Source organism: Microcaecilia unicolor, chromosome 4 (genome assembly GCF_901765095.1).
Source record: "Microcaecilia unicolor chromosome 4, aMicUni1.1, whole genome shotgun sequence".
NCBI classification, from domain to species: domain Eukaryota; kingdom Metazoa; phylum Chordata; class Amphibia; order Gymnophiona; family Siphonopidae; genus Microcaecilia; species Microcaecilia unicolor.
Window position 1 is genome coordinate 224,813,554 of NC_044034.1, and position 24,426 is coordinate 224,837,979.

At 44.4% G+C, this 24,426-nt stretch overlaps 1 protein-coding gene across 2 annotated transcripts in view; it reads left to right on the plus strand.

The window, feature by feature from the left end:
* RASSF7 (Ras association domain family member 7) overlaps window positions 1-23,803 on the plus strand; it is a 29,068-nt gene extending 5,265 nt beyond the window's left edge. The window contains exons 3-6 of one of the 2 annotated variants that reach the window (XM_030201287.1): window positions 1,872-2,755; window positions 11,293-11,461; window positions 20,975-21,078; window positions 23,719-23,803. In XM_030201287.1, the coding sequence (XP_030057147.1) occupies window positions 1,872-2,755; window positions 11,293-11,461; window positions 20,975-21,057 (1,136 nt within the window). In that variant the 3' untranslated portion in view covers window positions 21,058-21,078; window positions 23,719-23,803. Of the gene's footprint in view, window positions 1-1,871; window positions 2,756-11,292; window positions 11,462-20,970; window positions 21,079-23,718 lie in introns of both variants that reach the window. The other variant, XM_030201286.1, reaches the window with a different exon arrangement.
* Window positions 23,804-24,426: the final 623 nt, after the last annotated feature.

Below are 24,426 nucleotides of genomic sequence, written 5' to 3' on the forward strand. Positions count from 1 at the left end.
GTCTGGACATGATATTCATTGGCACTACCATCAAAGGTGCCACTGAATATCATGTCAGACTGTTACAGCACTATCTGCTTAATGCTGGGGTGGTCCAGGGGTGGAGCATAGGAATAGCCAGAAATGGGTTCAGTGCCAGAGCCTGGATAACTATCCAGACAACTAGGACCGCATAAATGGAAGTCCTAAGTTGCCCAGAAAGCTATCCGGATACTAGCTCTGAATATCATTGATACCCGGATGGATACGTCCCAACAGTGATCATCTGAGTCTAAATCAGCCTATGGTGCAGGCTGACTATTGCCTAGTAGTTCCTGTAATTCACTCCTCGCCTGCTGTTGATCTTCTGTTTTGGTACCTTTTAAAACCTGATATTTCCTCAGCTGCATGTTTTTTTGTTTTTTTTAATTCATCTGAAAAAGCACCCATCAATAGCACCTGTGCTGTGAAACCCCTGACAAATCACCTGATTTTTGTACTTTCAGGACCCCTAATTAGCTGGAAAATAAATATACAGTATATAAACACCTAAAAATAGCCCTAGTGTGCAAGGACAGCAGTGTAAAAGGGAGACTGCTGTCATGTAAATGTTTCCTTTTTTCTTGACTTGCTTTAGGTATTTCTGTTAAGCAAATACAAGGAGTTTTAATGCTCTGACCCACTGTTTATTAAACCGTGCAGCAGTGCCGACACAGCCCATTCAAAGTGAATGGGCTGTGTCGGCTTTAGCCTGCTTGTGCTGCTTAGTAAACGGGGGGGGGGGGGGGGGGGGGGAAGTAGGCTGGTTTTGCTGCAGCTAAAAGAGGCAGACAAGCTATTTTGTGTTAGTGACAAATATTCTGGCATCAGAATAGTGTTTCCCTTAAGGTTAAATTGCAGTGTGGCTCTTCTGTGTCATTCTCCTCTTACTGGCATCATGTGCAACCATTTTAGGTTGGAACCCTACAGTTGTACAATTCTGATGTCATAGGAAGGAAACAAATGTGCTCATTCTAAAGATGTTTGACAGTGAAAATAATGTAGCACTTCAGTACAGAAAGCTGTAAACATGGAAGGAGCTGTTATGTTTTCTTGTGGTATCAATGGCCTCATTCTCACCTTTCCAAAACTGTCAAGTAGTAGTGTTTCATGCTTTGCTCTTACTCCTACTGCTTTCTTTTGTTGGGAATATGCTTCGAACATGAGAAAGTGATCTAAAACTGTTCTTTACAGGACATACTGAGTCATGTGATGCTCTTCAGTTGGCTTGTTGCGTGGCACCACTGTGAAAGTAGTGAATATTTTTATTCAGGCAAAAATTTGTTGCCTTCCACAAGGAGCTCGGTATAGTTGGACATGGTGTCTGTGTTCTCTTTTATGACTGGGTCTTATACTGTGTGTGTGGGGGGAGGGGCATCTGAAAACTTGAAGGAGATTGGATGGGAAGAAAGGTGCCTTCTGCTTGAGGACAGGTGACTTTTTAGGAGGGACGGAGTAGAAAAAGGAGTTGTGTTGGCAAGGGTGCATTTGGATGCCTACTTGACTACACGTTGGTAAGTAGGCATCTGTGTGTAATAGAATAGGTGATTTTGCACCTAGTCTAGGAGTGGTTGTCCTAATGAATGTGTTAAATATGCAGATGTCCGTGGTGGGTTTCTGTCATGATGTTTAAAGGCTGTTTTGGGGAAGCCAGGGTCTCTGTTAGGTATATGAATGATACTCTAAGGGGGTTGTGGATGGGTGTCTCACTTTTATGTTGATGGGTGTAGATGCATTAGGAGGGCTGTGTGGTGATTGACCCAGTTTTTTTTTTTTTTGGGTGGGGTCTATGAAAGAGCACTCTGTATTTTCTTCCTTTCCTTTTTAAACCTGATAATTTCATGTTCTTGCAGGTCAGACTGGACGCTATGTTCTCATCCAGACTCTACGGGACAAGGAGCGGCAGCTACTTCCTCACGAGCGTCCACTGGATTTTCTGGCCAAATGTGGACAGTATGCTAATGATGTGCAGTTTCTACTGCGCCGGACAGGACCTAGTCTGATAGAGAGGCCATCATCCGACAGCGTTACAGAGTCTCCAGAAAGGACAATTGTCCGGGCTAGTCTGCCTACCAAACCTTGGCCAGGAAGAGCAGAGCTACCTAAGAAGGCACTGACCTTCAACCTGGGCCCGAGGGACTCCAGCGAGCTTCTCACCAAGCACAGACTGAAGCAACAGCAAAGAAATGGCCCAGAATCATTGCATGCTGCTGCCAACAGCCCTCATACCAGAGAGGACCTCATGAAAATGGTGCTGAAACAGCAGGAGAAGATGCATATGCTGGGGCAGCACAGTGACTCTCTAGAGATGGAATTTCAGCAGCGGGAGCAGGATAGGAGCTCAAGTCTTGAGGATGAGACCTTGTACTTAGAGCGTCTGGTGCGGCAGAATGAGTCCGAGTTGGGTGCGGAGGAGTTCTGGCAGAACGAGCTCTATATGGAGAAGGATTCGGAGAAGGAGCGCCAGGAGAAGATATTGCAGCTGCACAATAAGATGCAGGAATATACACACAAAATCCAGGAACTGACTGCCAAAATAGAAACACTGGAGGCGGAGATCCAATGGGAGAGCTCCAACAGGTTGAAGGACGCCTTCAGCCCAAGTCCTGCTGAGCTGCAGGAAATGCTGAGTAAGATGAGGAAGGAGCTAGAGACTAAGACTAGTTACAGCTTGCAGCTGGAAAGCAACCTTGTGAATGTGGACCGGGCTTTCCAGGAGGCAGAGAGGAACCTTCAGGTAAATATAGTAAACAGTACTGGGTCAGTGTTGACAGAGACGTAGCTCTTTGGTCTTCCACCACCACTTCTGCAGTTCAGGTAGTAACCAGATCTAGGAAGGTAGCCTGTGAAAGAGAGATCTGACTTGACTGTACCTATCTGTGATGTCATTAGTCATTGATGGAGAGCAAGCCCTCCTACAACTAGGGGGGGAAAAACCCCTGGAACCAGGTCACCTGGGTGCCTATAATTCAACACATGTCTAAAATTCAGAAAAAGCAACATTATAAAAAAAACAAAAAGGAGCAAAACCAAATGTAAAGAAGTAAACAAAAAAAAAAAAGTCTACTTTTTGTTTGTTGAAAAAGCAGTTCTTGTTGGATCATACTCTCTCTGGCTTGCTCTTACAGTTCCATGCTTGGGCTTTTCCAGCACCTGCTTTGTAGATTACCTATGGCTGACTTCATGTATTTCGGATTCATACTTGCTAAGCAAGCCTACCATGACCATCTGGAAATACTTGCCTCCAGTTCTCAACATTTCTTTACCTCTCGAGACAAAGTTTATGTGGAGCTAGATTTACTTATAAGCTAGACAAGCTATTGTATGAAGAAATTTCAATAAATTTTAAGTTAAAAACCATTTTAAAAGAGGCAGGCACATGCAGGGCCCAGCACATCCTGTCCCTTGCCAGTCTTTGCTTTCCAGAGATTTCTAGAGTAGCACTGTCCAAGCTTTTCTGTGACATCATCTATAAGCTGTAAGAAGAACATGGAACTCCTTAAAACTAGAAGTTGTCCTGGGGAAGGAGGACGTTTTCTGTACGGAAGGATAGAATATGATGGCAGGACACTGCAGGGTCCATTTAGTTTGTGTTGATGTTACAGAAAGAGCTGTTGTAGACTTTACTCTCTGATCTTTCTAGATAAGGATGCTGGTGCTTTTTTTTTATTTTTTATTTTTTATTTTTTATTCTACTTATTTGCTTCTAGCACCTAATCTGGAAGGCTCTTCCATATATCCACAATTCTTTCTACAATGAAATATATTTTCCAGTGCAGGGCTTGACGGACTCCAAGCATCAGGTTGCCACAGTGACTATAAATTTAGGCGCTTCTTCCTCTCTGCACCAGTGGCATAGCTACAGGGGGGGAGGGGCAAGGGCGTAGCCAGATGGCCAATTTTGGGTGGGCCTGAGCCCTCCGGTTTGCTCCTCTCTCCACCCCTCCCTGCCCACAAACCCCAAATATTAAATAATTGAGCTGACGGATCCTCAAACCCTGCCAGCTGAAGATTTCCTCCTCCTCAAGCAGCCAGAACTCTTCCAAACGACAGCCGGCTGCACTTGCCTCAAACTAATGCTGTTGCCAAAAGGCCGTTCATGCTCAGTGCTTTTTCATGTGCAAAAACTGAGCATGTGCAGAAGGGCCTGTCTCAGTATCAGCTCAAGGCAAATGCTGCTGGCTAACATTTGGAAGAGTGCTGGCTGCCCAAGGAGAGAAAATCTTCAGCTGGAAAGGTTTGGGGATCCCCACCAGTAACAACAAGAGTGTCACAATTTTGGGTGGGCTTGAGTCCAAAGTGGGTGGGCCCTGTCCCCACCCAGGCCCACTTCCTTGAATCCAAAGCCCCTGTTTTGGCTGGCAGGGGGTCCCTAACCCCCACCAACTGAAGCCTTTCTTTAACGCTGTTCTCTGGGCATTGCCTGCCCTGCTTCCTCTCACGTCGTGTTAATGCTCGTTTTTTTCCCCACCTACAATGGTCACTACTCTGGTACTTCCTATCTGTGCTTATCTAGAGGGACTAAACAAAAGCAAATTAGCAGGTAAGACCTAATTTCTCCTTCCATAGCGTCCCTCTAGGCTGGCACAGAGCCCTCCCAGGTAGTTCAGTCTTTCTGCATTTGCAGGGTCAGGGCAACGAGAGGCCGATTGTTTGTGCCTGATCTCTTTTCTTTTTCTTTCTTTCTACCACCCCCCCCCCCCCCCCCAAAAAAAAAAAAAAAAAAACTTGCATGAAGCATTTTGAGACTCATAATAGCGTTCAATACAAAACGAAAAAATAAGAATAGTAAATTAAAACCTCTTTTTCTATTGCTTTGTGACTTTAGTTTCCGTACCAGCCTTCTTGGAGGTGGTCGGAGCTAAGCTGGTGTGTTCCAGCTGGTTGGAAGCAGCAGTTCAAACATCCCTTGGCCAGGGGATCAAGGTGGCAGAGGTGAGAGGAAAGGAGAGATTTCTCTTTTCGTTGCTTTTTCGTGAGGATCTACTTTGCTAGGCGTAGTCTGGTTTTCTGGGGACTGCACAGCCCATTTCTAGGATTACTTGAAGTTGTTTGTTCTCAGTCTCCACCTGCTGGTAGGAGTGCATAACCTACCTGTGCCAGTCTGGAGGGACTAAAGGAAAGCAAATTAACAGGTAAGAACTAATTTTTCCCACAGTGGCCCATTCAGGTCACAAGTACCTGGCAAAAACCTAAGAAACAGCAAAATTCCATGGTACCGATCCCAGGGATAAGTAGTCGTTTCCCCATGTCTTCCTGAATAGCAGTTTATGGACTTTTCCTCCAAGAACTTGTTCAAACCTTTTTCAAACCCCAGATATGCTAACTGCTTTTACTACATCCTCTTGCAACAAGTTCCAGAGCTTTTAACTATTTGTTGAGTGAAAAAATATTTCTTCCTGTTTGTTTTAAAATTATTACCTTGTAACTTTGAGTGTCCCCTTGTCTTTGATTACTCTTTCAAAAACTAGAATCAATTTACGTTTACCTGTTCTACTCCCTTCAGGATTTTGTATACCTCTATCATATCCCCCCCTTAGCCGTTTTCTTCTCCACTGCTCTAACCTCTTAAGTCTTTCCTCATATGTAAAGAGTTCCATCCCTTTAATAATTTCGTTCATCCTTCTTTGAACCCTTTCTTAATTCCACTATATCATTTTTGAGATATGGTGACCAGAATTGCAAAGGCATTATAATATAACCTTTGTCTTATTTTCTATCCCTTTCTTAATAATTCCTAATATCGTCTGCTTTTTTTTTTTGGCTGCTGCCACACACTGGGGAAATGATTTCAATGTATGTCTATGATGACGCCTATAACTTTTTCATGGGTGGTGACTGCTAATGTGGAATCTTAACATCATTTAGCTGTGGTTTGGATTATTTTCCTTAATGTGCATCACCTTGCACTGTCCACATTAAATTTCATCTGCCATTTGGATGTCCAGTTTTCAATTTCTCAAAATCAGTCTATTTGACTGCTTTGAATACTTTTGTGTCATCTGTAGATTTAATCACCTCGCTCGCCATTCCCATTTAAGAACATAAGAAGCCATACTGGGTCAGACCAATGGTCCATCTAGCCCAGTATCCTGTTTCCAACTGTGGCCAATCCAGGTTACAAGTACCTGGCAGAAACTCAAATAGCAACATACCTTGATGCCAATCCTGGGGCAAGCAGTGGCTTCTCTGTCCATCTCCATAACAGACTATGTTCTTATGCCAGTGCTTATGCTGCTGCCTGTTTTCTTCATTTGGATTCTTTTTCTGTCCTTCATGAAAGGTGGTCTTTTGGCTCTAGTAGCTTCTTTTATCTCCTCTTCTAACCATGTTGTTTGCCTTTCTTTCCATCTTTTTAAAACATGGAGTACATATGGTCTGGACTTCCAAATTCCATGCCTAATTTAAACTCTTAGGAGAAGATGCACTAAAAAATCGTTAGAGCCCTTCCCTTACCGATTCCCTTAGCGAATCGGTAAGGAACGGGCATGCATTAAGGAAAGGGAATGCAAATGAGCTGCTTGTTGTAGCTCACTTGCATTCTCTATTTTATCGGTAAACACTCAGCCGGTCGAGCATGCGCAGAGCAACTAAGCGTTATGCTGGCTGCTCTGCGCATGCCAAGGACGTCCTTCACTCAAAAAAACAACAAAAAAAGCTCATCCGATCCGTTTCAAAGCCTTTCAAACAAGACACACTCACCTGATCCGTTTCAAAGCCTTTCAGAAGTCCCAGAAGCATGGTTAGCTCCCCCCCAGGCAGTTGCTCAGTCTGCCTGCCTGCCGGGATGAGCTGCAAAGAAAAAAAAAAAAAAAAAAGAAACATCTCCTGCAACTTCGCAGCTCAAACGTCTTTTTTGGCAGTGCTTCACTCAGCTGAGAGACCAGGAAGTCTCTGAGCCAATCACAGCATGTTTAGCTCGGCTGACTGCGTTGTGATTGGCTCAGGGACTTCCAGGTCTCAGAGTGAAGCACTGCCAAAAAAGACGTTTTGAATTTACTGAATTCATAATGGTTCTAACTTGAGCCTCTCCTGTAACAACGAATGCGGATATTTCAGCCCCATGGACACCTGAATGCGGAGTTCCCCAAGGATCCCCACTATCACCTACCCTCTTCAACCTAATGATGAAACCCTTAGCCAAGCTACTTGCCAACCAAAACCTCAACCCCTACATATATGCAGATGATGTCACGATTTATATCCCGTTTAAACATGATCTAAATGAAATCACCTACAAGATCAACCAAAGCCTCCAAATCATGCAGTCCTGGGCGGATGCGTTCCAGTTAAAACTTAATGCAGAAAAAACACAATGTCTTGTACTTACCTCACAGCATAATACAAGCAATTTCACCACCATAACCACACCAAACTTCTCTCTCCCCGTCTCAAATAATCTGAAAATCCTTGGAGTTACCATTGACCGAAACCTCACACTTGAAACCCACGTGAAGAACACAACGAAAAAGATGTTCCATGCCATGTGGAAACTCAAAAGAATAAAACCTTTTTTCCCCGAGATCCATCTTCTGTAACCTGGTACAGTCAATGGTATTAAGTCACCTGGACTATTGCAACGCACTGTACGCCGGTTGCAAAGAACAGAATATTAAGAAACTCCAAACAGCCCAGAATACCGCCGCCAGACTAGGAGTGGCCTAGTGGTTAGGGTGGTGGACTTTGGTCCTGGGGAACTGAGGAACTGAGTTTGATTCCCGGCACAGGCAGCTCCTTGTGACTCTGGGCAAGTCACTTAACCCTCCATTGCCCGCCGCATTGAGCCTGCCATGAGTGGGAAAGCGCGGGGTACAAATGTAACAAAACAAAAAAAAAATATTTGGAAAAACAAAATATGAAAGTGCAAAACCCTTAAGAGAGAAACTCCACTGGCTCCCACTCAAAGAATGTATCGCGTTCAAGATCTGCACGATTGTACACAAAATCATCCACGGAGACGCCCCGGCCTACATGCTAGACCTCGTGGACCTACCTCCCAGAAATGCCAAAAGATCATCCCGCAAATTTCTTAACCTTCACTTCCCCAACTGTAAAGGACTAAAATACAAGCTCATGCATGCGACTACCTTCTCCTACATGAGCACGCAGCTGTGGAATGCACTACCAACTGACTTGAAAACAATCAACGAAACAGCTAACTTTCGTAAATCTCTGAAAACGTACCTCTTCAACAAGGCCTATAAAGAAAACCCATAGCTTAATTACACCACACTGCCAACCCACCCCAGCTTTGATAGTCATCTTACTATACTATCTACTTAGACCTTTTTTTCTCATCATTCTTCTTTTTGTATCACCAACTGTATCTGGTAACCTGGAATGGCTATGCCATAACAAGTCTATGTAAGCCACATTGAGCCTGCAAATAGGTGGGATAATGTGGGATACAAATGCAATAAATAAATAAATAAAGACTCCCAGACCGGGGCAGACCAGAATCTGAATAGCTCTTTAGCGCTACAGAATAAATGGAACAGGCTCTAGCTGGCTATGTGCTGGACATTAGCATCCTGTAATAGACAGCGAAGCAAGTATTCAGGCCTGGGGTGCAGCATGATACTGCTCGGTGTCAGAAACTGCTAGAGCTGTGCTTCTCAAAATTTATCTACTATGACCCCTTTTAATGCTTTTAAAGTCAATAAAAATATTGAACTAAAAAAAACCAAACTACAATACAGAAACTGCAACAACTCAATTCGAAAACTCCCTCACCCCCTCATAATACAATGCTCAGATTACATACAGACTACGTGTTAACACGTATCAAGTGGCACCCACATTCTCTTAAAAGTATGTCAAGCTCCTCTTAATTGCAGCCACCTTATCATATACAGCATGTCCACCACCCATATTTGTTAGATCTACACTGGCACTGCACTGGTGCAGTTTAAATTAGGGATTTTAGTTTTTAGGCTCTTGCACTGTGAGGCTCCTTATCTGGTGAAACTGGTAAATCTCTCTACTAGCTATAAATCTGTTCATTTAAGGGAACAATGTTTACTATATTACCCGCCAGCGCACAAAGTTAGATATAAGAAAAAGTTGTCTACTTCCGTCTCTTATAAAGCAGTAACATCCTGTAATTCATTATCAATAGAACTTCAAAGGATACATAATTGTTTACTTTTCGGGAAACTGTTAAAAATTGTCTTATTTTGGAACTATTTTAATGATTAATTACTGAGGTTCCTAAAGCTCATGTATGTTTATTGTATTTGTAAATGTGATTTGTACTATCTGGTTCACTCGACTTTTGTGAGCCACTTACAACTAATAATGTTGTGAGCGGGATACAAGTCCATTGTAAAGTAAAACTTCCTCATATGACCCAAGACGATAATGAAAACAAAATAGGAGACTTCATCTCTCTCTCTCTCTCTCTCTCTCTCTCTCTCTCTCTCTCTCTCTCTCACACACTCTCTCTTTCTCTCCCCGGCCCGACCCACATGGAGGAAGCCATGATTAAAGTGGTAGCCATCAGCACTGGGTTCTCTGTGTATGCTCATAGACCCCAGTACTCTGCATGGATTTCCAATCAGACAGGAGGAGGGAGCAGGACTGTGAACCTTGCAGGCCTCATGCTGACCCCACTACTGGGCATAGGTCATAGTGAAAGTGCAAAGGGAGGGGGGAACAGCCCTGTTTCTGTGCTCCCCCTCCCAGTGCCAATGATGTGACCTCATTCAGGGTCCTGACCCCCAGTTTGGGAACCACTGTGTTAGAGCAAACTTTTGTGATGCAGGTATTTTTTTGCCTTCTGCTAGTACTATGCATCCTGTATTCTGTAATTCTTTTACTATCAAACACTTTGGACTTTGAATGAAAAGCTGAACAGGGATATCCCAGGCAGCAAAAGTACTGGAGGGCTTTGTCTCCAAGTTCCTTTCAGTCCTGCAAAGGAAATCTGTGCACATTCTTTCTTTTGTATATTCTGCATTCTTTATTTGGAACATGTGTGTGTGTGTGTGTCGGTCCATCATAAAAGCCTGGCTCTTCCATGCTCCAAGTTTGATCCCCCTGCCCCATTAGCAGGTTCAATCCCCCCAGTATTGTCTGTCTCCAGGGTGGACACGGACACCCCTCAACTGTGTCACTTCTTCTGTCAAGCATCAAGAGCCCCCAGTTTTCTAACCATTCCTCTTTCTCAACCCTCCCAACCTCGTTCAAGCACCTGTTGCTTTATCACATACCCAATATATGTGTATAAGCATTGCCATACTGGGACAGACCAAAGGGCCATCAAGCCCAGTATTCTTTTTTTCAACAGTGGACAATCCAGGTCACAGGTACCTGGCATGATCCCAAAAGAATAAAATAGATTTCATTATGTTTATCCTAGGAATGAGCAGCAGATTTTCCCCAAGTTGTCCTCAATAATGGTTTATGGACTTTTCTTCCAGGAACTTGTCCAAACCTTTTTTGTTTGTAAACCCTGCTAAGCTAACTGCTTTTATTACATTCTCTGGAAAGGGATTCCAGAACTTAATTATATTCTGGGTGAAGAAATACTTAGTAGCATCATTGTGTGCCCCCTAGGCTTTGTACTTTTGGAAAGCGTAAACAAGCGACTCATGTATACCTTTTCCACTCCACTCATGACTTTTCTAGACCTCTATCATATCTCCTTGGAGACTAGATGACTGAAGCGCCCTAACCTCTTTAGCCTTTCCTCAAATGGGAATCATTCCATCTGCATTGTCATTTGTTTGCCCTCTGATCAAAATCGAAACCCTGTAGCTCTCTTCCTGAAACCATTCTTCCAGACTACTCTCACCTTGCCAGCAAACACACTGGTGCCCATAGTTTTCTCTCAATCACCCTCCCTCCCCGTCACTTGACATAACGTTCATCAGTTCAAGCAAAGAGGAGGAAAGTAGCTGCATTCTTATCTGTTGCTCTGGCACTGAATGAAGAATTCAAACCACACACTGTAGATCCCTGCAATTCAAATTCTGCATTCAGCACCACAGCATCAGGTGGCAGAGGAATATGTAACCTGACACCTTGCGGCTTTCTTTTTCTACTTGTGGTAATGAGTGAGGGGGGGGTATAAAAGGGGAACAGAAGGGTAAGCCATGCCATTGGGAGCTGGAAGGGTTGTTGCTGCCTCTTCCCCTTTGTGGAATTTGCAGAGGAGGGGAATTCTACAGAAAACCTGTTGCAAAGTAGATTGAATTCCTCCGGGAGCGAGGTATAAAGTTCTGTGTCCTTTACACCTAGCCTGAAACTTATGTTATTTTTTCTGTCTTGTAGTCTACAAATCAGGAACTTGAGGAGCTGAACAAGGAGCTGAGGCAGTGCAATCTGCAGCAGTTTATTTTGCAAACTGGAGCCACAATGACAACCCTGCAACCTCGATCTGAGGAGGGAGTGCAGCCAGACACAACAGAGCATTCACCATCTGTCAATCAAGGAAACACAGGTCAGAATGCAGTTTAGCCCATACTTTCCTGCTTTCTGGAGCTGCTCCTAATCCAGTTCCAGGTCTCAATTGGATGGAATAGTGCGCTCAAGGCAGGGATAACAAGCGATCAGGCTGAAGTCTTCCAGGCTGTCAGGGGAACTGCTGCTTTGACTCGGATGTCTTATTCCTAATTTTGCAATAGGTTATAGGTTCAAATGTTGAGGACCCTAGTTAGCTTGTCGAAGACCACAACGTGTGAATCCTCATGGGGAGCTTATTTTATAATAAAACAAATTGTCAAAGATTGTGTATGTATGCTGCTCATTTTCCAATGCCAGCACTCGTTATTTTCAAAATGTGATATGGCAGTTTAGAATAGGTCCAGGATTAATAGCAATGGAAAACATGTAGTAGTGACAGCATCATACAGAGACTAGTAAAGTGGAATACTTACAATCAGAATAAAATAACAAGTTGTAATAATTAGGAATCAAGGTACCAAACAAAGCTTGGAGGCTGCATCAGAGGGAAACCTGCTTATCCTCGCATATTAAGGTACTGCTAGAAGATTAGAGGGTTGATCTTTAACATGGTTTAAGCAGGCAGGAGAGACATGTGCTCACTGAAACCGTGTTGAGCAGGTCAGGAGCCAACATTGAGCAATACTTAACTGGACAGTGCCACTGAAGATCATCTCTGACTGCCGTGGCACTCAGGTTAATGATGGGGTGGAGTCGGGGCAGAGCAGGGAGTTACATGGGTAGTAGCAGTATTCATTGTCATTGCCCGTATAGCTAACTAGGCATGCAGGAACCCACAAAGGGTACTTGATCAGTTTTACAGGTGTGGTACTGAATATCAGCTGTATCCACATAATGTTTGGGCACTGCCAATAACCCAGATATTCAGTGCCTGGATATGGTCTAGCTGTAATTGAGCCATTGACAGTCAGTGTTTAAAGTCACGCTGACTGCTGCTGGCTGAATGTTAACCTGAAGGTTTTTAAGGATTTTCTAAACTTATGACAATTTCAATTGCTCTCGGCATAGAGAGTAAGGGTTAAGTGCATGGAGTTCCATAACATGGGATATTTACAAAGCAGAAAGATGACTTGTGTATTAGATCCAGTCTAAAATGTGTAGGGGATAGAAGGGCACAGGGAATGAGGGGCAATATGGGATTAATGAGGACCTTAAAATAGCAACAATCTAGAAGGCTCAGTAATAGGATTTTAAACGTACTATTTTAAAAATTCACATACTGTCTGTGCTAATCTCATGATGCAGAAAGGGAAGAGGTCTTCACAGCTGGTTTGCTAGTTTTGAATATATTTATGATGCAGCTACTTTGAGGAGGATCTGGGGACCCAGATATCAGTGCCCCCTGGTGTTTGCAGGAGTTTCCCTCTCTCTAATAATGATGACTTCGTTTGGTGCTTGACTGGCGATTTCATCCTCCTCAGTGGCACTATTGCAAACAGTTGAGTCTGTATGCAGTGAGAGCTAAATTAATATGATTCCATAGCATCTCACAGATCAATCCAGAGACTTGTGGGTTATGTCCAACTACCCAGTAGACGGAGAAAGAGAGAACACCAGAGCTCTGTCATATAGGACCCTGTGCAGTAGTGCTGTCCAATTCAGTCAAAAAAAAATTTTGTTGTTTTTTTTTTTATACAATGCGCTCATATGAATTGATTTTTCGATTAGATTCAGTTCTTTAAGGCTACTATGGAATAGTGCTGTCCGATTCGGTCAAAACAAATTTTCAATTCGATTCACATATAAATTGATTTTTTTTTTTTCTCAATTCAATTCAGTCCTGTAAAGCCACTATCAATAAAATAGAAATATTTTTTCCCTTTTGTTGTCTGATCTTTTTTTTTTTTTTTTTTTTTGTAATCATTTCTCCTGGTTTCCACTTTCCTCTGTCTTCTCTTAACTCTTTTTTTTGCCAGGGTCTCCTGATCCATATGTCATTTCTTCTCTGTTCATATCCATCTTTCAACTGCCCTCTCTCTGCCCTTATCTTCCTGCCATGTTGAGCATTTTTACCCTGTTCAGCAACACCCCTCTGTGTCACTATCCCACCATGTCCAGCATGACACCTCTATGTCCCTATCCTTCCTCATGTTCAGCCTCTCTCCTTATTCCTCTTTCCCTTCTGTCCCCACTCCTCTTATTCTTACTTTCCTCTTGTCATTCCTCCCCCAAGACCAGCATCTCCCTTCCTTTTCTCTTGTTCTCTCCTCTCCTTCAATTCATCCTCTATCCTCCTCTCCGTTCATCCTTGGTCTGCCCTCCTTCTCTGTCCTCTTTCCATCCTGCCTTTGCTTTCTCTTTCTCTTGCTCTCCAGCCACCGTCCCATCTTTGTAACCCCAATCAAGCATCTGTCCTTTTCTGTCCCCTTTCCATCCAACTTTTGCCTCTCTCCCCCACCTCTTCTATGAAGCCACTGTTCAATCTCTGTAGCCCCCAATCCAGCATCTGCCCTTCTTTTCTGTCCCCATCCAGCCTTTGCCCTCTTTCTTCATCCCCCTCCCCCCCACTTCTATCCAGCCAACATTCCATCTTTGTAACCACCAGTCCAGCATCTGCCTCCTCCTCTGTGCCCCTTCCTCACTGTTGCTTCTCTAGAGCAGCAGCAGCATCAAAAGAAAAACTTGCCATGGGGCTGGACTCTCCATTGGCGCAGCTCCCGTTCCCAAGCCCCTGATGTCACTTCCTGTTCCGGGGCAGAGCAGGCAGCCTGCGCCAATAGAGAGACTAGTCCTGTGGTGAGTTTCTTCTTTTGTTGCTGCTGCATAGGGAAGCAGCAGCAGTGACTTGGGTGACAGCGGGAGAGAGGTGGGGAAGTCCTGAATTGGGACTCCAGACATGTTTGCTGAAACAAATCAATTTGCCCAAAACGAATCAGCAAATCAATTTGAACCGTGAATTGGACAGCAAAACTATGGAAATGAGTAGATTAGGTGCTTTAATTTAGTCAACCTGTTATCGAATGAGGTAAGTACATATTTTATAAATTAACCCCATCAGAATTTCACCTCCACTCTGCCCAAAGTACATCTCTAGGAATAACTGCATGCAGTTGCATAAAAGTTCACATGAATTTTTGGTGTGCACACTTTCTAATCACCTATACTCTGATGCAATTTTATAAGCTCCCTTTTCCCCATGTAAAATAGGTTTTAAGAGCAGAAAATAACTTGAATGTAATACAGTACAAGCTTGTATTTTATGTACTTATTGATGATTTAGTGTTTGGTTTTTGGGCTTTTTTTTTTTTTTCAAGAATATATACAATGTTTCTTTTTCACAAACCTCTTAACTCATTCGTTCAGTTCTGGTACTCTGGATTTCTGATCTATATTTAGAAACTCACATTTTAAATGAAAACAGATTTTTTTTTTTTTTTTTTTAAATGCCACATCAATTATAAGACAAAATTTGATGCTTTGAGAAATGAATGAGTGTCAGTTCTTGAAATAAAGCATGCTAATTTCCAAATCTTCCTTCTAGTCTTCTACATTGACAGCATGCTATGTCTTCTGTGCTTCTCTTCCATTTAGCTGAAATAGGTGTTGAAGCCAGAAATAAATAGCTTGTGTTTGGGCATCTTAGGAAACTCCCCAAGACAAAAATAAACTCCAATTGCAGCCTGGTGTTATTTAAGAAGGTTTGTTAACTATTACACTGCTACTACTCCTAAAGCTCTGTACCTTGTAGAACTGTTCATCTTCTCCAGCAGTGAACAGGAGCACCAATGAGTGCACTTCTCTCGTAGGCCCCAAAGCCTTCCCTCTGGCATATTCCCGACTTTGCAGAAATAGGAAGTCATGTTGCTAGGAAGGCTGTGCCACTGGAGCGAGCAGTATAGCTGGCTGCTCGTGCTTGCTGCCGGCAAAGAATATTGTTGCTTTTTTTTTTTTTTTTTTTTTAAGGTGCCTGGAGGGAGTTGAACCATGTTTTATTTTTATATATAATATATATATAAATTTTTTTAAACTGATCAAATCGATTTGCCATAAAAGAATTGGTGAATCGATTCAAATCGCAAATTGGACAGCACTACTGTGCAACAGACTCGCTTCCAGTATTCTCTTTATCTAGCAGGTGGAAGGATTCCTTTGTAGCTCTGTGTGGGTGCTGGCTCCTAGTCTCTCTTGTGGGTCAGTTGAGCTTCAGGTTGAGAGGGCCTCAGTTAGCTTCAGGGTAAACCTGGTGGTGCCAGGTACCTTCCTCCCCTGATATCCTGTTTGCTGAGCTCTCTAGCCTAGAGGACCATGGAAATCTCCTGCCTTATTTAAGAAACTGGATCACTCCAGTTCTTGCATGAGTCCTTGTTGAGGCTGAGGCTGTTTTATTTGTCCTATTCTTTTGGTGTTTTGCTGACAGAAGCTATTAGTGTCTTTAGAGACTTCGGATCTGCTTTGTCCAAGTTGCATGTTATTTTGGACCAGTCATCTACCTTTGTACCACCAACATTAAGAGACTCCTGAAGCAAGTGTTTTCACGCCGAACACAGCAGCTGTGTAGAGTCCATTGTGTTCCAATAAAGATCATCCTTTTAACCCACGTCTCCCTGGGTCTTTTGGAGGAGCCTACCTACCCTACTCCCTGGACTCTTTCTTGCTATTTTATTTGTGATATTTGTATCCCACATTATCCCAAAAAAGTTTGTGAGTTCAATGTGGCTTGTTATAAACAGTGTAGGATACATAACAAAGCCTTTACTATCAGGGAAAGTGCCGTGGAATAGTAGGAAGGAGATATGCTGCTGAAGCAGATTAATGAATCTATTAGGAGCTTCCTTCATAAGGTAACTAGGACAAGGGTCTAGTATGCATTGTGAGGTTGAGTATTTTAGGAGGAAATGTTTTACTGTATAATGAGTTGGTAGTTGGAAGGAAAACCAGATTCTGTTGGTGGCTATTCCTGTACGTGTGTCTGACTTTTTCGTAAATATCTTCATTTGATTTTTAATTCGAGTGCTCCTTCTCTGATTTGTTTTTTTTTTTCTTAAAAAAAAAAGCCAGTTGCTCTGCTGTTGGTAGGGACTCAGTGGTTGTGGTTATTTCTTTTGTGGATAATAGGCTTTTTATCAGATTGAAAAGTTTGTTGGTATTAAGGAAATTATCACCGATTATTTGACGTTTGGGGAAGCCAGTGGCATTGATCACTGGGTTACAGTACCAACTTCATTCTGCTCTGCCTCTGTTGCTCTCCAGGAAAGTTGTGAGTACTAATTACTTGTCATGTTCTTTCCTGCTGCCACCGAGAGTGTTAAATGCTGCTCCTAGTTTGTGGGCAGGAGAGCAACTTCTGGCAACCATGAGGGGTGTGCTCAGGGCTTCGGACAGCGTTTCTGCTTCTCCCCGCCCGGGACTGTGGGAAAGGGGGAGGGAGGTTTGGCTGGCTCCACAGTGCTGTGCTCAGCGTGCAGTTCAGCAGCCACCATTTTTGAGTGTCTGCATGTTCCTCAGACTTGGAGTTGTTGGGTTTATGGCGGCAGTTGGTCATTTCCTCCACGGGGGATGGACCATCAGAGGATGATGCCAATGTGAGCGCTGTGGGAGAGACGCTGATCAGAGGAGCCTTTTCCCCCCATATTTGTGCTTCTTATGCACAGGGCCTTCCTGTTGAAAAGGCCCCAGTCTATGTAACACCCCCCCCCCCTCAGATTCAGTCTCTATGGGGGTCGACATGCCCCAGCGGCCTAAGCTGATGTGCTTAGATGCTCCCAAGGATCTGGATGCCATTTCTATGGTTTCTTGCCAGGGGTCTAATGGTCCCCTTTCAGTGGCTTTGGCTCACTCTCTGGGTGACCCTCTGGAAGAAGGGGAGCTCCCCACCGAGGAGGGGGATGATCTCACAGTGGTGAGTTTCAGGAAGGAGGAGTTAACTCCCTCGTCACAGGGGTGTTGGAGGCCCTTCATATTTCCTCTCTGAACCCTCCTTCTGAGATCTCATCCCATGATGTTCAGGGTAAAGTGCCCACCTAGGACCTTCCGTATACATCTGCAATGAAGGTCCTTATTTCAGCCCAGTGGGACAGCCGGAGGCGGGCCTGCGGGTTGCGCAGGCATGGAGAGGATTTACCCACTTCTAGTGGAGGAATTGGAGTCCTTGCGCTGGCCGAAGGTGGACATTTCGCTCACAGCAGTCACAAAGAAGACCACGTTGTCAGTGGAAGGTGGTATGTCCCTCAAGGATGTCCATGATATGAGACTGGATTCCTCCTTCAAACGTTCTATTGAAGTAGCAGTCTCAGGGAAGCGTATTCACACATTCCGATCTGGCCACTGTCCCATCAGTGTTACCTTTGATTCTCTGTCCTTGAGAAGCGCTATATCTTGCGGGCCACGCCATTCGGACTGGCAACAATGGCACAGACCTTCTCCAAGGTCATGGTGGTGGCTTCCTTTCTGTGCAACGAGGGTGTTTGGGTGCACCCGATCTGGTTGACTGGCTCATCCGGGCATCTTAAGTGGAGAGCGTGCAGGCCACGGACACGGTGAGTGGTCAACTCCCTCACAGACTCTCAAATATCTTGGGGTGGTGCTCAACACCCCAACAAGGGAATTTGTTTCTTACGGACACACGTAGATACAAGCCATGGTTGCAGGTGACCAGGCTTCTTACTCCTGGCTCCTTGAATGTCCTTTCCTAGGCATAGTGCCACATGTGGCCTCTTCCAGATGACCTAGCTCAGCTAGTGGCCGCCCTTGTCCAAGGACTATCATTGCCGCCTTCCTTGGATGGCGCAAGCCAGACTGAATGTTCGCTGGTGGCTTAGTCTACCCAACTTGGCGTGTCTCCCTGGTGTCGCTGAACTGGGTGGCAGTGACAGGTGCCAGTCTCGCCAGTCGGGGATCCCATTGGCTGTGGTCCTATGTGAAGGTATTGTGGTCCATCAACCACTTAGAGCTGCGGGCAGTACAGAACATCTTTGGGGGCCTTCCTAGAGCTCTTGCAGGGAAAGGAGGTTTGTGTCCTTTCTGATAATGCTATGATGGTGGCGTATGTCAACAGGCAGAGCAGCATGAAAAGTATGCCCTTGGTGATGTAGACTGCACTGCTCAGTCAATGGGCAGTCTCTGTCTCAGCATTGCACATAGCAGGCAAGCTCAATATCCAGGTGCACTTTCTCAGACATCGCCTCCTCAATCCAGGGGCATGGGGAACTCTCCTGGGAGGTATTTGACCTGGTACGGCCTGCTGGCGGATGCCAAAGATGGATCTCATGACAATAAATGCCAAGGTACCCTGGTTCTTTAGCAGATAGAGGGACACAGAGCCTGTATACTTTCCCGCCATAGCCCATTGTCAACAGGCTCCTGGGGTAGATTGCCCACCGTCCAGATCTAGTGATCCTGGTGGCTCCAGACTGGCCCCGTTGTGGTGTATCTGTAAGCTGCCAATCCTCTTCTTCTTCCAAGCAGCCAGGAATTGCTGTTGCATAGCCCAGTCCTGCTGGAGGATCCCGTCCCCTTTGGTGTTATGGCCAGGCTATAGATAGGTAGAGATTATGGAAGAGGGGTTACCCAGAGCCTCTGATTGCAATACTTCTAGTTTGGAAGAAATCAACTTCTGGGATTAATGCCCGGGTTGGCAGACCTTTGAGTACTAGTGCTCCAATGGGGAGGTGGTGTCATCTTCGGACTTATTGGGGCACATTTCTGTATTTTTTTTTTTTTTTTTTTTTTTTTTTTAACAGGAGGGGCTGCCTAAGGCATTGGCCTTGGAAATCCTGAAAGTACAGTTGCCGGTGCTGGCCTGTTTCTGGGGATGCATTCAGGGGTTCCCCCCTTGTGCCCCATTCGGAGATGGTTTGGTTTCTCTGAGTGGTAAACCATCTCAATCCTCCCAGGAGGACAATTTTGTCCGGAATGGCAGCTGATTGTGGTCTTGCGGGCCTTGTAGCAGCTTCTGTTTGAGCCATTGTCAGGTCTGATTCTGAAGATGGTTTTTCTGATGGTCATGACTTCAGTTAGGAATGTATCGGAGTTGCAGGCTCTGGTCTCAGGGTTTCATTTGAATTAGCTGATCACTCTTTCGTCCTTCCAGCGGGAGGATTATCCAGAAGATTTTCATGCTCTCCGTGGTTTGGATGTTAGCAGAGTTTTGCTTCAGGATCTGGAGGTCACCACACATTCCATTATTCGATCATCTGTTTGTACTGTTTGCTGGTTGCAAGAAGGGGGGGGGGACCTGGTGTTCAAGGTTACTATAGCCCTCTGGCTCAAGGAAGCAATTTCTTTGTCTTATGTCCTGGTGCGGAGGTCTCCACCACTCAGATTGAAGGCTTACTCTACTAGGGCGCTGGCTACTTTGGTGGCTGAGGCACAGGCCATATCCTGTTGATGAGATCTGTCAGTCTGCCACATGGTCCTCTATTCATACCTTCATGAAGCACTAGCGGCTGGATGTGTTGGCAAGGCATGCTGCCTTTGGCATGCCAGTCTTGTCAGTGGGGGTTGCCGGTTCCTGCCCTACTTGAGGAATGCTTTGTTTATATCTCAGCCTCTGGATTGATCTGTGGGGATACTAACAGAGGAAAAAATTAGTTTTTACCTAATAATTTTCTTTGTTAGTCCCAACAGCAGGGGCGTAGCCAGACAACAGGTTTTGGATGGGCCTAGGCAAGAAGTGGGTGGGCACCAAGTGTTCTCCCTCCCCCCACACTACCACCAAAAAAATATCCCATCTAGCGGGAAAACCTTCTTTCCACCTTGGCAGTCTACAGCAGGCATGTGCTGAAATCTGAGCATGCACAGGTGCCAGTATCATGGAGAGTAGCGTTTTCGCTACCATCAGGCGGAAGCCTTCAGCTGGTGGAGCATGGGATCCCCACCAGCTACCGCTAAACGTGTGCTACTGTTGGGTGGGCCTGAGCCCTAAGTGAGTGGGCTCTGGCCCACCCAGGCCCACCTGTGGCTACGCCACTGCCCAACAGATCAAGCCAGAGGCTCACCCTACATTGCATTCTTTCTGTGTTTCTTAGGAATGCTAGGGATTGCCTTTCAACTGAAAGGCTTCATACAGAAATGAATGCACTTACTTGTATACATGAAGTGCCGAAGGCGAGGAGGAATTGGAAAACAGGGAAGGGCGTGGTGGCCCTCTTCTGTGCCTGGGATTCCCAGTTTGTGGCCAGTTAGCCTCAGCTTTGGCTAGTTGGGCTTTCTCAAGTTTCTAGTTTGACTGACTGTTTACATGTTATATGTAAACTTTTGGAGGCAAGGAATTTCACTCAGTGAGTTTACTCTTTGGGTATCAATCATACTGGAAGTGAGTCTTCTGCCCCAGGGTCCTAAATGGCAGAGCTCCGGTGTTCTATTTTACCTGCTGGTAGACAGATATAACCCACAAGTGTCTGGATTGATCTGTAGGGACTAATAGAAAATTGTAAGGGAAGAACTAATTTTTTCTTTTCGCATAGGCATTCAGCAGCTAATTACTGTGTAACCCTATAAAAGGAGTGTGGTATGAGATTGATTAAGCTCATTGATTTTTATTCCCAGGCAGACACTTTGGAAGCACAGACTCTCCTCCTCACTCCTCTGTCAAGCAGCTCTTTGGCAATCCACGCAGGCTTCAGAACCCGCTAGTGTCCGGCCTGGCCCCTGAGGGTGTGTATGTATGAACAGTCTGGGCCTTGGCTTGTAAAACAGCTCTGCGACACCAAAGCAATTATGGAATAATGCAAAGGGATGAGGGCACTTGCAGCTGCATGGGTGGAGGTGGCTGTCACTCTTTTATGCTCTCTTCCTAGAATAAATTGTTTCTGTACAGCAGCAGTGACTGGGCTCTCTGGCAGTGCTTATCTTATTACTCGGATGGCAGACGCAGCCTTCCATGCTCACTAGTGCCTCTTCATGCCAGGCCTTATAAAAAAAAAAATGATCTGGAAGCAGTTAGTTTGAATGTGCTGTTATCTCTTCCCAGCCTTATTAGCTTATCATTGCAGGTAAGTGAATCAGTGCTGCTGTCTTGTTCATACCTAGTGTTCCTTCCTGTAGCCTATCCCTCTAATCTCCATGCATGCAGTATCTACTGCCTACTCCCACCTAATCTGTCATGTCTCTACTTGCTGTTGTAGACCAGAACTTTGAAAAGCAAGAGCTTGACATTTTATACTTGCTGATGGTCTCCTGGTCTGAAGCTAAGCTGTGATATCACTGTGCAGCCTGTTGTTGCTGCACTTATTTAGTGTGTGCACATGTTCACCTCAGTACATGTGCTGTAGCATGGCCCATAGCACTGGTCAGGAGCGAAGCACTACATGTGTTAGGAGCAGCCTTCCCCCCCCCCCCCCCCCCCAGGGTGCATATCCACTTGAGAACATCACTGGTGTGATCAATAAAAGGCTTTGGGAAACTCACTATGAATCCATCCCCAGGAACCTGGACTGTAGCCCATCAGCAGTAGTAATGTTACAGGCAGACCTCTGTAGAATGAGCCTTGGAACATTACTCGCTGGAGCTTTCAGGTGCTTAAATAAGGAGAAAGTAGCAGGTGCTTGGAGTGTTCCAATTTCCAAAGCACTCCACTGTGGTGCTGCTCGCTAGCCATTTGTACTGCTGTACATGCAATATGTTGCTGCTTTGCTGTATTTTTAGAGACCTTCATTTTCAGTTGTTATGGTATTTTATTTCTAATGGGAAAAACAGTGTTTTAAGAACAACAAAGCCAACAGAAAATCAGAGGGAAAATATTTACTCAGTAAAAATTGCATTTTAGAGGGCAGATGTTGACCTTTCCTTTTTGAATTAGCTGGCTGTCTTGGTATACTAACAGTGTGAACACATTTTATTCTGACTTGGGTCCCAAGTTTTCTACGACAGCCATAGAAAGTGAGCTTTTCCTTCTGGTGCTTTCACTCTTCACCAGCCATAGCCCCCCCCCCCCCCCCCCCCCCCCCCCCCCCATTCTTGCCCCGTCCATCATCTGAGTACCCCCCCCCCCCCCTTAAAAACATATTTTTTATTTGTTTTTTGTTTTTTTACTCTCCTTACCACCCATAGTCTCCCTTACTCATGCTTGGACAATTGGAGCCACATACTTTTACCTGTTTAATGATCAGCTGGAGTTACAGAATAAAGTGTGAGGTCACGAGTTTTGAATAGCTCCAAGTGTCTTAACAGCTGTGCAGACCTGAGACTGGGTGGTCTCTACCCCACCTGAAATTGGGGGCCAGGGTAGCAACTGCAGCTGTAATTGTTAGGAGGTTTTTAAAAACACAGCTATTGTGAACTTGAAAATGAAGGTCTCACATGTTGTTATTACTTGCTTTGCACAGCTCGTACTGTTCTCCTGTAAATATATGTATCTCATTGGTGAAGGTTCTGAGCTGCTTTAGTGGAAGATAGTGTTTTTACCCCACTGCACACTTTCAGTACAGTCTTAGAGAAAGAGTGTATTTTAATATTAATTTTAAGGAAAAAATGCTGTGAAAAAAAAAAATAATAATGCTGGAGGAAAGAAGGAGCAAAGGTTGAGCCCCCATGCACTAAATAGTCTGTTGACTGTTCTAATGTGGGTGGATGGAAATGAATTGAGTAACTCAGGTATATTGGAACATGTCTGCTCTCTGCCCCTGTGATAGCATTTGGTTTTTAATAATCCATGCTATGCTCTACATGCCAGATTCAGGAATTGATACAGCTAGTGCAGGCCATAGCTTCTGATGAATGGGAGGAGTACAATATTACAGGCTGAATGTTTCAGGAAACAGGTTCACCACAGCAGTTAACTTTTTAATGTGACAGTAATTTGCATGTTCACTGATTACTGCGGCAAAGTTCTGTGGAAAAACGCCTATTAGAAGCTGTATGCCCAGTGGCTCTAAACACATGGCTTTCTGCATCAACCTTGCTGTGAATGGGAATCCTGTTTGGCAAAGTAATCTGTAGCTGCCTTTTAAAGAAACATGAAATAAGGTGTTTGGCTTTCTCCTCCTCCCTTGCTTGGAGTCCTGGCCTGCAGTAGTTACACTTGATTTGCTTCGCCTGACCCAAAATAGTTTTCATGATGGAAGCTGATAATTCAGATTACCTTTTTAATCTCCAGGTTGGTCAGGACAAACCGGGTGTAACCAGTGCCAGCTTTCTCACTTTTGTTTTACCTTGCCCATGGTTTTAAATAAAAAGGGGATGCATGTCCCACTACCTTCCACTTGGCTTTAGCTCTCTTAAAAGATGATGTGACCGATCTGTGCTCAGCCTGTAGCCTCCCCCCCTCCTTAACATCTTTTATCATGTGTCTTTCAGTCATGTCATCAAGACAGAGCACCTGGAGTTAAAAAGGCAAACAAATGGACAATATATAACACAATTTAAATAAATACTTTTATTCTGTTATATTTTTTCATCTTTTTTTGCTTTCTTTATTATGATTTAAGGGTGACAAACAAAAGTACAGTTTTCATCTGCATGCTCACTTTTTAACACAAATGTAGTTTAAAATACAGATAAGAAAAAGCCAGGTGTTGAGGAGATTGGAGAAGTGCAAGCTGCTTCTTGCTCATTTTTAAAGTGCACAGTTAACATGGTTTGTGTACACCATACAAGTTCAGGCTTCTTAAAGGATCTGGTAAGTGTATAGGATTTTTAGCATAAGCCTGGTCCTGGAGGCACTCCAACCAGTCAGGTTTTCAGGATATCCACACTGAATAGGCAGGAGGGAGAGACTTGCAGGCACTGCCTTCCTCATGCAAATAAAATCTAGCTCATGCATATTCATTGTGGAGATCCCTGAAACCTGACTGGCTGTGGTACTTCCAAGACCAGGTTTAGGAACCACTAGCCTAATATAACACCATCTTTAAGAAGTTTCATACTGTGGCATTCTGCACTTCCAAGAAGCAGGAAACATTATCCACCATCTATGCAACCCCAAGCTCCCACAGTTTTACTCCAAGAAGTACCACTCTCTTCCAAAGAGGCTGTATACCATGGCAACTTCAATTTGAGAGAAAG